This window comes from Alligator mississippiensis, chromosome 1 (genome assembly GCF_030867095.1).
Source record: "Alligator mississippiensis isolate rAllMis1 chromosome 1, rAllMis1, whole genome shotgun sequence".
In the NCBI taxonomy this organism is placed as follows: Eukaryota; Metazoa; Chordata; order Crocodylia; family Alligatoridae; genus Alligator; species Alligator mississippiensis.
Genome location: NC_081824.1, coordinates 181,657,410 through 181,673,843, shown reverse-complemented (window position 1 = coordinate 181,673,843; position 16,434 = coordinate 181,657,410). Strand labels below are relative to the sequence as shown.

Here is a 16,434-nt window from a genome sequence, read left to right as displayed (position 1 = left end):
AACAGTGGGGACAGAAGGAGAGGCCTGTAGGGGAGGATGAGGAGCTCACTTCTTCTGTGGGAAGAGCAAAAAAGTCAAGGAAAGGGATGGTGTAGTTAGAGCTCTGAAGCAGGAAAATAGTGTTGGGCTTATTCTTTCTTACTTTAATCTTTCTCAAAATTAAGAAGTGCCAACTCACTCAATCACAAGAGATAACCAGAGTGCAGATGAGGGGTTTAGTAGTTGGGAATGTGAAGCAGAAGGGGGATTGTGATGATATAAAGTGGGGGGAGTAGGATCAGGAAAAGAGAGAAAGGAGACTAAGGTGATATCAGAGCTATAAAGACAGGAAGGACAGTGGAATAGTTAGGGCTGCAACATTTTTAATACTGGACTTTACCTGACCACAGGATCTTTCTACACCAGCTATTTACCTGCTTCTCTGAGGGCATTTCGCATCTCATAAGCATCTATGGTACCAGAATAGTCAGTATCCATTTTCTTATAGATCTCCTAGAGCAGAGGAAAGAGGGAATATGGAGTCTGCTTTTTAGGGTATTTCTGCACAATGACATTGCAGCATGGGCTGGCACACCCCCATCCATTTTAATCTGGCTAGCACAGGTAATAATAGCAAAGATGGTGTTAGGGGGAACGGGATTCAGCATGATCTGACAACTGGATTATATAGCCAAGATTCCCACAGAGCTTTTACTCTGTCTGTAAAGCCCATGCTGTAACCTGGGCTGCCATGTCATCCTGGCTGTTGCCAACCATCCCAGATAAATGAAAGCTGACACGGCTATACACCAACCTGAGCTGCAATCAATGAATCATAGAAAGTTAGGGTTGGAAGGGATGTCAGGAGGTCATCTAGTCCAACCCCCTGTTCAAAGCAGGGCAGTCTGCAACTAGATCATCCCAGCCCTTCCCTTGGCTCTCTCCCACCTAACTGTGGCCTGGGGCTTCCCTTTTCCAGGGCCCTTCCCCATTTCTGTAGCCTCTTTCTATATGCCTCTTTACTTTGGTGTATAGACATACCCTGAAACTATGTTAGAAGCGATATCTCATTGACGGTGATATGCACTGCTACCACAAAGGCATCTTGTCTCTGAAGGTGATGGGAAAATTTCATTGAGCTAATGACAAATTCTGTGCCTTGGAAAAACTATTCTCAGTGGACTGACAACTTGCCCATCTCCACATTCCATTGTGGGAAACTGGCCCTCAAGGAATACGCCTCTCATTTTGCAACCGCTGCAACATTTGCATGCCGACATGGGTAACATTTAAAGGGACATAACAAACAGTTGGTAATGCCAATTAGTTTATGAACCAGCTCCATCTCAGTAATTTGAAACTAAAAAACTCTCTTGCTCTTAGGCATGTTCTCACTCATATAAGCCATCCAGCCATTGTCTGATGGTGATCCAAGTGTCTCCTGCCTATGAGGAGCTCAGTATCTCCTCTTTCCTTCAGTAGGAGTAGGAGGTACTCTGTACCTCACAGAATGAGACCAGGAATGGACACCACCTCAAATGTTTTTCTATAAGGCAAACAGCCCAGGTCCAAAATGTAACCCTCTTTAAAACTGTTTGACCCTAGAGAAATTCTGCTGGATATTAAAACCACTATACTGAAAATTTAGGACTTTCACAAAAAAATTAAAAGAAAAAAAAAAGTTCCTCTTTACTGTCAACTAACAAATTCTGTTCCCAAAACATACTTCAGGTCATGTCTAGAAAGCAGTGCCAGGCAGATACACCTTGAGCTGTGTGTGAACAGTAAACTCGCATGCCAGCTTCTACATAGCACAAGGCAATGTCATACAGAGATACTCAAGCTAGTTCTGTGCCTGGTCACTCTGGAACAGGAAGCAATAAAAGTATGTTAGCACTGAGCCGCATGAGATAAGCCCTGGTTTTCAGCAAAGCTAATGAACCTGGGCACAGTGCTGAACATCCAGGGCTTGGCTGCTTCCGGTTCCAGATCTAGTTTGCACACAACTAGCTCGGATATCGCTGCACTGAGCTGCCTTAAGCCATACAGATATACTTGGGGCGACCTTGGTGCACAAGCAATCGTGTAACATCTAGGTCCTGTTCATTTACACTAAATCAAGTCAATCAAGTTTCTAAGTGCTGTATCAAATGCCATCAAATGGAAAGGCAGTTGGGGCATTTTTCTGGCCTTTGTAGCTGGAACACATAATTGATTTTAACCTATATTATATAAAGTCTGAAGAGCAAGGAAAGGAAAAAAATAGTTACCAAATACTTTTGAATCTTCATCCAAAGTGTCTTGAATTCTACAAGTCCCAAGGAGCCAGTCCCATTGGTCTGAATATGTTAAAGGCCTCATTCAAATATTAGTTTTCTATGCCTATTAACAATGAAGAGGAATCATCTCTGACAAAGATAAATGACCTACTGCAATGTCATGTAGTTTTCCATGCAATAGGAGCTTTCACCTGTAACCCCTCCTGTGGAGACACACTTGCAGCTTTACCTTTGCTGAGCTGAGGGTCATTAGTTTCTGCGCTCCCCTCAGTGCTGGGGAACAATGTACTGAATTCCTTACATGTATCAGAACTCCTAGACGCAGTTGCACTTCATACAGTGAAGAGCAACCTTCTGCTGAAAGCCTTTTTTTGTCAGACTGAAGGGCCTGACCTTATAGTGAACACTTGTTAGATGTCTGCTGCTTCCAGTGGGTATCAGAAGCTTCCTTGCTTTATGCTGATTACACCTGAGCTAAGCCAGTAATTCCTGAATGTTTGCACAAGTTGAGTGGGTTCAGCGATTAAAAGACTGCATCATGTTCTTTTGCATCCTGCAGGGTCTCATATACCCCTTCCAATGAAAAATGACCCTTCTCATTCTGGCTCCATTGCCTATTCTGAACCGCCATTTTACTGTGCCATTCTTTAGAGCAGTTGGGGGTGGCCATAGAATGGGTGAGCAGGAAGCATGATGGTCACTTCTCCTAGAAACAAGGGAACTTCTAGTATAGGCCTGTGCCCTCAGATCCCAGCACATCACTACCCATACAGGGCTGCCTGTCTGCTACATTTCCATGCCCTTTCCCAGCCTTGTTAATTACTCTCCTTTGAGAGGGAAACATACTATGAAAATCCCCCAACTCCTCCCCTTCCATCCATTTGGCACGGGCACTCTGGCCAAAAGAAACTCAGCTCTCAAAAAGGTGCTAGATGCCATGCCATGCAGTGGGAGGCAGGGCTATGCCAGCCTTTCCCCTCCCCAAAGTTCCTCTGATCTTTCTCAGACAAGGTTCTTTGGGTAGATGTGGTATCTTTTATTAGATCAGCTCAAATAGTTGGACAAATTCTTCTTAGCAAGCTTTTGGGTATAAGTAATAAGACCTGACAAAGGGTATTTATGCCTGAAAGCTTGCTAAGAAGAATTTTTCCAACTATTTGAGCTGGCCTAATAAAAGATATCACATCTACCCAAAGAACCTTGTCTTTCTGTGTCCTTAGATCAACACAGCTACAACCTATACCTCTGACCTTTCTCTGCATCTTTAGGACCCCACTGCTGAGGGAACATATGGTCCAGTAGAAGGATGCACAAGTTATGTACAAGAGCTGTTTGCTGCTACACATGCTGTGTGTGTCCAGCTTGGCTCCACTGTAGTAGGAACCTCCAGAGCTTGCATAGTTGTGACAGAATAAATGCCCTGGCCTTGCTGCTGACCCAACTAGCTGTGTCTTAAGAAACCTTTAAAAGATGGGAGCTGCAAACAGCAGTGTGCTAAAGAATCAGCTCTGAAATAGTTAAGGTCTCTGCCACACAGAGCTGCTAGAGCTGCTTTCCTGAGCTTTTACCTACAGCAAGTGAGGAAAGATGCACAGGGAAATATGGGAAGTGTAAATCTAGCCTTATCTTGTCAAAATGCTTTGCAAAGAGGATCCAGGAACTTTAGAGAACAATGAAGTGACATTTAAAGGATACATCTAAGAGGCTGATCATCTCCCTGCAGGTGTTTATGTTGAATCCATCACTTTTAACATCTGTTCCTAAATAAAAAAAATCAAGTCAGAAATACTTTGGACAAATATATTCTGCATTCAAGAAAAATGCAGCTTCCTTCCACTACAGGGAACACAACTATACAAGATGCGTAATGCACAGTAGACTGACTGTGCATTACAGTGTCAGGGCAAAAACCGTATTATTAGGCTAATGTGCAATAGTATTAGTCTACTGTGCACTAACCATCGCAAAAAAGTGTGCAATCACACTAATGCACAGTAGAGCAGCCTACTGTGCATTTATTTAGTGCTTTGTTTTGCAAATACTATATATATATATATATATATATATATATACACATACTTACAAGTATACCTGTAACCCTGGGAGAAGTGGGAAATCATGGACCTGAGCTGTTGGAAGACCTGAACAAGACCTTAGAGTTCCTGGGGTCTGGCCTGCATCCATCCTCCTGGGCATGAGTATATTTTTGAATTTCCAATGCTTGATATGAATGCTAGGCAACTTATGTTTAGCTTTCCAATAAAGTGATTCTCTTGAAAAGAGACAGATGTGTTCTCTCTTTATGCCAGGGCCAATCGGGAGATAAAGGACTTCCCTTCGCATATGCATATGTAGCTTCTATGGTGTGCAATCAGAGCATGCATAACCATGACAGAGCCCCTCTATTACTGACAACTAATAGAGGTTCTCCCTCAGTTGTGGAGGGATTGTGCTTTTGTGTAGGCAAACTTGAGTTATGGCTTTGTTGGCAGCACAGGGTTCCAAGATAGTGTTGCCATGCAATCCTACTCAGCCATGCATTTCAGACACATAACAACACAGTCTGCTGGGGCTGGATTCGATGCTGACATACGCAAGGTGCAAGCCCCAGACAATTTTCCCAGGGGAAGCCTGACTTCACTACTCTGACTCTGCATTCTCTCTCTTATTTTAGAGGGAGTTACCTTACATCCATCACCCCTAACTGATCACAGCAGTTTTCCTTTAACATTGCTATTATTCTTGTGTTACTGAAACAGAGTGAGCACAGATGTTCAGTCTGAAAAAAGGAACAATTCTATTTATGTCTATTAGTTTCAGCATCTGCCTGTTGGATTTTCTTAGCATGAAACATCTAATGAAACTTACTCTTTGCTAAAACCCCGTTCAGAGTTGTTTGAAGTTCATTAGCTGTTATTTCGGAGTCCTGGAAATAGAATACAAACTTACTGAAGTGTTAACATGAAAAGTCATTAGAACAAACAGTTATATAAATTCTCCCTGTAATGTAAAAGGAGAGACTCCTGATTTAAGGTATGTGAATCTTAGTTTATTCCAAGTCTCAAAGTGACTCCAAAAAAAAAATCAACATTTACCAACAGCCACCCCATGGTGGTAACCAAGGGACATGATCATAATTTCTCTGTACTTAGAATGAGGAATATGTGGTACCATGGTATCATAACCTGGTATGCTACAGATGTCAGGGCTTTGCCTTCCTTTGTAGCTGGGGGTAAGGGGCCACTGCCCTCTCCCTTGGATCTCCTGAGTATATTTTAACAACCTTTGTAGCAGCTGGACACCGACAGTCCTTGTCCCCCTGGTTTACCTGTGGCTGGTTAGGATGCTTTTGGTATCTTTGGACAACATGCCTTGTAATTGTGCAATAGGATTGATTGTGTAGTTTTAGGAACAGCTCAGACAAGGATTTATATCAGATGGTTTAGATAGGAATGATCCTATCTCAAGCAAGGGGCCCCCTGGAAGGTTGCCTGGAAGGGCCTGGAAGGCCCCTACATGAATACCAGAAGTCCCATCCAGCCCTATGACTCCATGATATATTAATTTTCAATACCAAGTGCTAGATCTGCTCTTACTGGCTCAGTATCTCAAATAAAAAGGTTCAGAACTACACTGAAAACTTCTCAGGCTTATAAAAACTGAAACAGAGTTTGCAGAGATTCACCAATCATAACTCCAATAAACCTTTATGACTACAAATGATGCTTCAGCTCTTCAGAGGAGACCCAGGTATCAACTCTTTCAAAGTGAATCTAGATGACAGCCACAAGCCACAGGAGTTTACAGATCCTAAGATCTGTTATAAACAATACATAGGAGAGAATGCATCAGTTCCTTAGAGCTAACCATTTCCTGATTCTAGGAACTTCTAACAAAAAATATAATCTTAGCCACTAGGTACAACACTCAGAATTATGCTCTCGTACCTTGTGGCTCACTCCCCAGGTAGTTTCTCTCATACCACAGAGTTTGACTCCTACTCAAAACTCACATTCATCACACTTTAAAAAGTAACGCTACAAGTTGCCTTATTCAGTAAGTGAAATCGCATTCCAGACCAATGAGAAGAACAAAATACGAGAACTTTTCTACTGTAAAGTACATTAAGCTGAAGTAAAAATGTTGCTGTGAGATAATAAGAAAGGGAAACTATTCAGTTCTTTGGAACACCAGGTTGGAAGATGAATTGGTATATAAAATATTTGTCTAACTGTAGCACAGATGTCATGATTCATTTCTTTCCTTTAATCCACTCACCTCTCCAGAAAGTTTTTGAAAGAGGCTCTTGAACTCTTCATCTATGCCCTTGTTATCCACATGAGGCTAAAGGGAGAGATGACCGATACTGTGGTTTATTACAGTAGACAGAGGTGATAGGAAATGACAAGTGGATGTGATACAGCAGCCTTCCAGCAAATTGATTACACTGGTAGAAATTGTTCATTCTTATTGCCAAAGAAGCAAAACAAAATCATTCCCTAAATCCAATTCTAGAGCATTCAGTGGCTTCCATTTGCAAGATTAGGTCCATTTGAGGGTAAATACTTTCAGAGACTGATTAGAAGGGACTTTTGTGTTATCAAATTAGGCTCATGATACAGTTGTGGAGAAGACTTTGCCTATATCAGTTTTACAAATGACTTAGTTTAACAGTTCCTTGGAAGTCTCTCTGACCAGTGGATGATCATATTAGTATTATATTGCTTTTACACATGTGTATTCTGACCCTATGCGCCGAGGCTCATTTTCAGAAATGGACAGGCTTAATTGCACCTGCAAGACTGAATGTGTAACAAGGTCAGAGAGATGTATAAAGATCCTCTGTCACTGAAAGCCTCCTTTTCCTGATTACAGTAAGGCACTCTAAAGGCAAGTCCAAAAAGATCCCAAATCAAATAATTACTGGACCAAGAGAAGAGTCTGTCAGTTTAAACATAACTGAAGACATTTACCTCATATGGTTTTGCAGCCACCACATCACCAATTTCCCTGAAAATAATAGAAATGATTAGTTTAGTGTTAGGCTAAAGAACAATTTATAAAGGCATGTAATCTTGTATAGCAGCACCTTCAATCTATTTTTTAATTTTTTGCATCATTATCTTTTTTGCTGCTTATAATCCCAACCTCAAGTATACTACATCAGTCCATTTTTTAAATCTGTTCAGTGCATAAATCTAGTGCTGTTGCTGCTTCCACCAGATGGCCTGTGCTTCGAACATCTGGATAGACTTCTAGCCCTATAGCCAGAATCCTTGTTTTTTGCATTTCCCCAGGCCATTTTGGATTATACCTACCAAGGGGGTGTCCTCTTCCCCACACTAACAATCCCTTCCCCAAGGCTGGGAACTTCCACCAGTAGATCCCTAAGAGGCAGGATAAGAGGGGTGGACATCTAGAAACTGCATTAGTGGGGAAGTTAGACCATAGCTGAAGAGCCATTTCTTCACAACGTTCGTGCGCATTGAAAAGCCATTGTTCTATAAGTGTATCCCCCCAAATCAATATGTCTATATGAACCCATGGTGGTAGCTGCTTTGTTGGCTAGAGGACAGCGTAGGACTCAGAGCACCAGTCTACCATGTTGTGCGAAATGCTGCACCTTGTTCCTTGCACATCTTGCCTTGAAGAGAGGAAGCATCCTGGGGATGATACTTACTGAGCTTTTGCTTGTTTCTCAGTGAAAACACGAAGGCAGAACTCTCCATCTTTAAAAGGCTCAAAAGTAGATGGTACAATGAGATATTCTCCTTGGGGCAGCTTCATGCGGCTAGAGACTTCACGCAGGTCGATATAAGGGTCAGACCGGGCTGCTGGTAGGTTCCTTGTAAAGAACTCTCGACTCAAATGAACATCTGTGTGGTTTTCCAGCTGGTGAAATTTGTATTTTTTTTTTTAAAGATCAATTTGCTTAATTCATTAGACAGCCTAGTCTTGCTTGCTTGATTTTACTGTTTAAAAGCCATCTCAAGAATTTCTTTCTAGTCTGAAATAATACATCTGTGAGTGCAGGTGAGGCAGGCACGCACCAGTGCTCTACTATGTTAATATAAAACCAACCCATTATGAGAATGTTCATGAAAACAACAAACGGGACAAACTTAGTCAAACCAAACAGCTCTTAGTCTTCAGCATGTAGAGTTGTTTGTCAGCCTTGGATCTGCAGTAAAGGAGAAGCTCTAACAGCTCTGTGATATGGCCAGCTCTCAGATTTCTGTAGTCACCCATTCCACCAGCTCCACCATCTACTCCTCCTGTTTTCTTACCGCTGTTGTCCTTCAGCAGCACTACAAACAGTAACTTTTTATTCTAATCAGCTTATATGAACTGTCAGCTGCTCAAGGGAAACTTGGAGCACCACCCCCTGAATAGCTGCAGGCATAACAGTTACCTAGTTAAGATTTGTATACTCAGATAAGGAATGTAGCCACATAAATCCCATTAACCTCAGTGGGAGATGTGGATAATCCTCTAGGTGGCTGTGAAAATCTCAACCAACTTTTCCATGATTGATAATCTAGTTACACGTTTTATAGTTTGGAAAGTAAATCAGTAATGCAAAGATGAATAGTAGCATGAAAGCAAATCCCACTGCTACAAACACCTTTATAAATGCTATTCAAACAAAAGTATAGCTATCAAGTTTGTTCCTTGGCCAAAACCCTGGGGGAAAAAGAGGGGTCAGGGGAATGGTCAAGGTGAGGGGTTGCATCAGTCTTACCTGCTCCAAGGACTCAGTCCCTGGTTGCTGATGACACAGAGCAGTCTGCCTGGCCCTGGTTGTTGCTACTGCTGCTACATTAGCAGCACAGAGTCCCTGCACCTGGTTGCTGTGGCTATAGCCATGGCATGGAGCTGCTACTACCACTGCAACACCATGGACTCCACAGGAGCCACCATTCTGGTGTCCCCTCTAAGCAGGTGTCTGGGACTGGTACCCCAATCACTCACCCCTTATGCTACTGCATTCAAATTACCTTTACTCCACAAAGCTAGTCTTTCACAGTGTGTGACTCAGCAAAGTAATGAGTCAAGAAAGGTGGAAAATATTTGATAGAGGGTGTGGAACATCACATGTTGATAATGTTTCTGGCTTGACTCTAAGGCCACAGTAAATGTTTCATACTGAAACTGTAAATAGCTACAACATCCCACATACAAATACTATACTGTACTGTAATACTACTACAGAAATAGTCCAAAGCTTAGCAGGATCTCTGTTGTAAACTGTAAAATGATGTGGTAAATTAAGGGGTAGGTTTTGATTTAATTGATTTTTCAAAAACTTGGATCATTTCTCTCCCATCCAATCTACAGCTAAGCTACACTGCAGTGAAAAACTAAGAAATCAGATCCAACATCTTTTCAATGTATAATCCCCATTCCCTTTGTGTTTATGAAGCTGTAAGCAGAGCACAGTTAATTGGCACATAGCCACATGTTATCTTACTGAATGAGAACAAAAGGGATAAAAACACAGGGAAAAATAGGCAGCACAAATTGATACACTATACTAATGAGTCTGGATCCCTCTTAGCCCCAGATACTCCTTTGTGGTCCTTAATTTAGATACCAAAATCCTGATTACCTTGACTAGGACATTTGAGTGAAGAGTAGGGAGGCTGAGTTGGAAATGACTGATTATTACCTGGAACCCCAGCTCAAAACTATCAAGAGAATGGATCCACTGAGTTTGGTATTTTCTCTAAATAATACTAGCTGGGTTTTCCTCCCTTCAGGAAGAAAAAATGCAATTAACTATGTGAGTAAATAGGCTGTGTTCTGCCATAATCTGAGTCTGATCTCAGCTATGCCAAATCGGTGGAATACAATGGAAGCCATAAACTAATGTAAATAAGATAAAACTCTGACTCATAACTTTTGGATAAGATCTTGGATACACCCCAATTAATTTCAAATGATTATTTAGGAGATCCAAATATAAGGTTACTGATGAATGAGCAAAGGTCTCTAGAAGGATTGCAGTGAGTTCGGAAGGCACCAGTCTTCAAAAAGCAGTTGCTGCTAAACTCATCCCCAAGAGAAGGTGGTCATCTGGAGAAGGTACATACCTCTTTTGGGAGCTACGAAAGAGAGAAAAATATAATATTGGTAGGTATCTTCTGCAATTATTTGGATGAAAAATCAACTGAAGTCATATTTCATAGGCTTGGACAGTTTGTCTTTCACTCCTATTTACAACCACATACTACAATTCTGAGCTGTGCTCATGAGTCCCTGGTTCAAAGGAAAAATTAGGTGCATTTGGACAAATCCTGAAATACTTAGTCAGCAGAACCCAGTGCATTGCCCAGTCTAGCAAAATAGTCTTGAGAATAAAGCTAGCATGAAATGTATTTGCTACAATTATATTTTACATCATAAGTTTAAAAAAAAAGATATCTAACCAGAGGATAAATAGTTTTGCAAGGAGTACATAATACAAGTAGAAAATTCGTGGCCCTTGATTAAATGAACAAAACAGCTAAAATGTTAATTTTTGCTTATAATTGTACTTATGAATACATAGCAGATTTCTTGGTTGACTTGGGAGCACAAGTACCTTTGAACACCAGTTAGATTTGTGCTCCAAAACCAACTAGGTTCTCTTGAAATTTCCACCCATAGCTTCTTCCAGAATGTCTTTTATGTCTGCCTTCATTAGTTTAAGACTCACTCCATAGTAGCACCTGGGCATGAGGACAGACAGTCAGTTGTACTATAATTGTCTTGTAGTTGGCTTACATAAGGTTCTACCAGGTAGGGAAACTTTAGTATGTACCTCTCCCTTTCTTCTCATATTCTTATATTGGCTTCTGTCTCTGGGTTGTCTTAACTACAGTAGGCTTCCTTGGTTCTCTCCTTTGTTCTCTTCACAGGGAAGAGTGGCTCTAGCAACTTGCATTCTGGAGGAGTCACGAGACAGAGGATTTAGCAGCCCTTCACTTCAAGATGGAAGGATTCCTCTGTTAAGAGTTACCAACTCCATGCTATAAATAAAAGGTTATAAAGTGGGCAGATGCAATGAGACATCTCCTGTGGTAGTTATATGCTAAAGCAAAATGGTTGTGCTTTCTTTCCTTCTTGATTGATTGATTGGAGGAGACCACTGTCTTCTAGGTGCACATCCTAGAGCTGAAATGAAATGGATTGCCTGGCATCCAAGATGTGGCACAACTTTAAAAAGGACACCAAAAGCTCACTCTGTGTTCAGACATCTTGGCACAAGGGAAAGTTATGCAAGCTTTTAACCCATTGCCTCATTTTTTGGTCCTAACCCCTAACAGCACCCGCCCCCACTATGCATGCAGGAGGTTAGGAAAGTAGAGCACAGAGCTACATTAGCAAAAGGTCGTGATTGCTATCTGCTCTCTGCTGTGCTTGTTAATGATCTTAGTCCATTGGAATCTACAGTGCTCTTCATTGCTTTTTTGAAAATATAATACCGTGAATGCCAATACCAGGGAAAATCTTAGATTTGTATTAGATTGCCATAGCACCACAGAAGTTAGGGAGAGAGTCACATTATTTCCCTCTTCAGCCACTGCAGGATTGTTCCCTCAAGTACATTGCCCATGGATTAACACAGTAGTGATGAGTTTTTCTATAAAATCACAAATCAGCTGAACTGGAATACTACTATGGCAGAAAGTGAATCAGTCAAATAGAAATAAAAAACAATTTACAAAAATGGAACAAAATAAAAAATAAAAAAGTTCAAGCAAACACTGGGAACTAGCAAGGGGGCCTAAACCTGAACTATTTGTTTGAGACCTCCATCCATCCAGAACAGCGCCCACTTAGGGCTTTCAAGAGAAAGCTCTGAATGAAGTAGTTGCTAGATTAGTTGCCTCCCAAACGGGGCCAGTCTCTTAGTAATAAAGATGAAACAAAACCCAAGCCATTTATCTGAATCTTCTCATCTCACATATATTATGCAACAGTTTGACCCTTCTGGCAAAAAGCAACATCTGACCAATGCAATACCGAAACGTCAAAAGCATCTCTGAGCATTGCCCATTTCTTATGGGGGACAATAACACTGAATAAAGGGTTAACAAGAAACTTACTATACCTGGTAAAGAGAATAGCCAATGCTGAGGAGAGCTTCTCCCATCCTCCTCTGTCTTCTGCGGTTCTTCTGCATTAGCCCCACCAATAGAGTGCAGCATGGTTCATTTGCGCTTCCCTCATGGTCATCATCTGGCTCATCCAGCCTGATTTTAAATTGGGGATTGGTCCAGTACGTCACTTAAAGGGCCAGGGGAAAATAAAAAGAGCCATTGCCGTCACTGCAAACAAGGTGTCACTAGAGCTATAGGGAATACTTTCATTTGGAGTTCAGCCAAACTTTCCCATTACATTATATGGTGCCATGCTTTCCCAGCTGAACTCTGTATTTATTTAAACAATAAGATATAAGAGCACAAAGATATTTCCTGATGAGTAATGACTAGCTGGGAGGAGCTGATGTTATTAATACTAGCCAGTCACTTATCCCCAGGATAAGGCTGCTGAGACTGATATTGTTGTTATATGGCCAAATCGCAAAGGGCCTCTCCTTAGGTCTTACCTGAAAAAATGCCAAATAACACTGCTTTCTCAGTGTTGAATTGTAGCTATGTTGTGACCTATACAATCCCTTTGGAGCTTACCCAAGTCAGAAGCATAAGCAATACAAACAGGGAAGGCTCATAGAGAAAAGAGTGAATTAACTTTCCCAGGGAGGAAAGAAAACCCTAGTGGGAAAATGAGGCTAATCAGATCTTGATGTAAGCCAGAGAGCTTTTGCCTAATACCAAAGTGTGTAGAAAATGGGTAGAAAAACCTACAGAAGGAAATAATAGGCACCAGAATTTCAAATCGAAAGTTAAACTCCCTTCTCCACAAGCATGTCTACTTTCAAGGAAAAGACATATTTTCTGCAACTGGCAAGAAGCTGCCCAAAATAGCAAAAACATCTCATGAAAATGACTGATTTCACCAGATTTTTTAACCAATGATGGTTAAATCTCATGAGATGTCTTCCATTTATTTACATTTTATGAGAATTACATGCCAAATGTCAGATCCATCAAACCCAAACACTAGCCAGACTTTTCCATTATCTTATACAGTATAGGTCCAAATTTTCTCAACTGCATGCTGAATTTATTTCAACAATAACAAATAAAAGTACAAAGAGAAAAGCATCCAGGTCTGAACTAAATCCAGATCTCAGTCCTCTGCCTTTGACCCAATTATAAAAATAACATCGCTTCCTCCTCACAGTCACCTGCATTACCTGCTGCAACAATGATACAGCATAGACACTTTGGGACAGACTCTGATCTACCAGTTGGGCATGCAAATGGACTTAGGTGACTAAATGTGATTCTATTTCACCCTGTGACAGAGATTAAGTCATAAGGATAAAGGATAAAGGATTAAGGATAAACAGAGTGTCCAGAAAATGTGACCTCCCAAGAGACAGCCTAGTGAGGCCAGCAGGCACTTCCAGGTGGCAGAACAGGAGCAGGCTAGCCGCTGTTACTTCTTGCTATAAGTAGCTGTATATAAGTTTCTGTATGTAATAAAGAGCTGCTCCACATTACAAGCCTTCAGATATCACACACCTGGTTCAAGGCCCTACAAAAAATGTTAATACAAAGGTGCATGGGTGCTCCTTCTCCTCATTGTTTTTTGTGACTCATTCCTAAAGATAAGATATTGGTGTGTTACAAAAACAGATGCATTAATGGATTTTCAAGACTTGAATGGGATGGGAGAGAACCACACTTAGATGCCTAAGTAGACTTAGGGTACATACAGATGTTACACTTAGATCAACCTAAGTAGAATTAAGTATACTTAAGTGTTAAATTGGACATATGGTTGGGGAGGTTAGATTAGGCAAAAAATGCCACCTGATATAACATAGTTCACTCACATGCAGACCTTACATTATACTGACCTAACCAGGGTTATGTTAATCTCAGTGCTGATCTGTACTTATGTTCAGGAAGGTTAGATTGGGCAAAAAATGTCTGGCCCAACTTAACTTGAGTTCACCTGATGCCCTGATCCTGCTAAAGACCCTTCCACTCTTCCCGGCAGACCTGCTTGGCCCCCTGATCTCATTCACCCCTCCCCTCACCCTGACTTGCTCAGGTTGAGCTCCTGGCACCACCAAATGTCTGCACATTCAGGACTTGGTCTACCATCACACCTTGTGATTGTAGATCTGGTCCTGGGAACATCTTGATGTGGCCTTAGACATCCAATAGATGTACAGAACCTGGCTCTGTGTTGGTAGCATGTTTGTGTGCTTCTTCACCGTGCAAGAAAGACAAGTTTCATTGGGGTCTTTACCTGGATAATTCTGGCAGCCTCCAGCAGTAGAACCACGCATCCAATGCCCACTGAACAAGGTCAGACCCCACTTATGGACCTCCTTGCTTGTCAGGGTGTCAGGACTCAAGTTGCAGATCTCAAGCCTTGTGAACTGACTTTTAAAATCTGAAAAGGCCATCCTGGCACCAAAAAAAAAATAGAATGAGAGGCGGGAGAATGTAAGATCTTGTACCTGGCCAGCACCACTACAGATCAGCCCCTTTTTAATGAGGCAGTAAATGGCAGCACCACAGCAGAATCACCTGAAACTCAGTTTAATTGAACTTTGAAATTAAAACTGGCTTTCTGCAGTCCCAATTGCCCTTTTAAGGCAATACATTTTCAGGGGCTAATATTCATAATGGGCTCAGTTATGCCATCTTTGCTTACACTTAGTACACAAGTAATTTCATGGTAATCAGTGGGGCTGTGAGGCAGTACAATGTTATATATTCCAAGTAAGGCTAATACCGCTGAGTTCCATGACAAATTCACTCATCCCAAAACAACCCCAGAGATTCTGCTTTTTATTTTATTTTGCTTCAGTTGGTGTTTCTTCCTGCCATTCCTGAAATGTCATCATGGTTGATATTATTAGCTAATCACATCATGACACCAGAAGGGCGGGAAACTTTATTACTTCGTGACCGCTCACTTTCTGGCAGGACAACACCCCTTCTTACCAAAAACCTGTCTCTGATTGCACTTATGCTGATGTAAATCAGGAGTAATTCTGCCAATGTTAGTGAATTACAGCTGTATAAATCTATATTAAATTAAATCATTCTACACCCCTTCCACTTGGTATATTTGTGGGCACTACACATGTTAATCTACAGTAGAGTTCTACACAAGGCACTCCAGGATTAACCAAATACTGGGCTGAGTTTTCCACCTGTACCAGGTACATAGGCTCTTCCTAAGCTGTAAATCTGAATTTCCTTACTATTTAGCATTTAGGCAAAAAACAAGCCTCAAAATATTGAGCATCTGAGCTTCATTCTTGCCACCTCATTAACTTTATAGCCATCTGTTCTCTATATTTTGGATACACTCTAAGTTATAGACAGCCTAATAAAAAGGGAGACAACTAAGAGACTAACAACTTGCATGCATTGTGCATTATTAACCCCGTGGATGCTAGTATTTGTTCCCATTCCATCCATAGGAAAGTTTAAAGAGATACATATCCAGGGATTTAATCCGAATAATGTTTCTTACCAAAACTCTCCATCATCTGACTGCTCATCCAGAGCCTGTTTCTGTTTGGGATCAATATAATTCCATTCTGGAGCACTGCCAGAAAAAATAAATAGGCCATAAGTATAGCAGCTAAATTTGATTTTCTGAGTGGTTCTGAAAGTTGGAAGTTTCTATAGTAACAGCCAATAACAGGACATATTCCCTTCTATGATTAGATCTACTGCCATTCTCAATGTCTCTACAAAATACAAAATGCAAATTAATTATATGTGACAAAGCTATTTAAACAATCTGGTCAAATTGTATTTGCAACAAAAAAAAACTTAAATTTATTCATAACAACAAGGTGTGAGAATGGAGGACTGACTGGATGAGATTGTCTAAAATTACTTTATATTATATACAAAATATGTCCCTAAAATGTGTTTTCTGAATATCAGAAGTTTCTCAGTTCTGATATTTAGTTGAAAGACTAGTAGTCTATTCAGGGAAGCAGAAAAGGCTGCATTATTTGGGACATTGAAATAATTCAGGAGAATGGATGAAGCAGGCAGCAGAACATATATACCTCAAGGACTAA

General features: G+C 41.0%; 1 protein-coding gene across 1 annotated transcript in view; it reads right to left on the bottom strand.

Annotated features, from left to right (window-relative positions):
- Nucleotides 1-16,434, bottom strand: part of CAPN8 (calpain 8) — a 49,695-nt gene that overhangs the window by 3,744 nt on the left and 29,517 nt on the right. The window contains exons 8-18 of the mRNA XM_006276636.3: nucleotides 15,873-15,947; nucleotides 14,631-14,791; nucleotides 12,355-12,530; nucleotides 10,352-10,363; nucleotides 7,939-8,150; nucleotides 7,232-7,268; nucleotides 6,537-6,602; nucleotides 5,127-5,184; nucleotides 3,954-4,018; nucleotides 2,250-2,318; nucleotides 414-492 (exon numbers count right to left, since the gene is read on the bottom strand). Of these exons, the coding sequence (XP_006276698.1) occupies nucleotides 414-492; nucleotides 2,250-2,318; nucleotides 3,954-4,018; nucleotides 5,127-5,184; nucleotides 6,537-6,602; nucleotides 7,232-7,268; nucleotides 7,939-8,150; nucleotides 10,352-10,363; nucleotides 12,355-12,530; nucleotides 14,631-14,791; nucleotides 15,873-15,947 (1,010 nt within the window). The remainder of the gene's footprint in view (nucleotides 1-413; nucleotides 493-2,249; nucleotides 2,319-3,953; nucleotides 4,019-5,126; nucleotides 5,185-6,536; nucleotides 6,603-7,231; nucleotides 7,269-7,938; nucleotides 8,151-10,351; nucleotides 10,364-12,354; nucleotides 12,531-14,630; nucleotides 14,792-15,872; nucleotides 15,948-16,434) is intronic.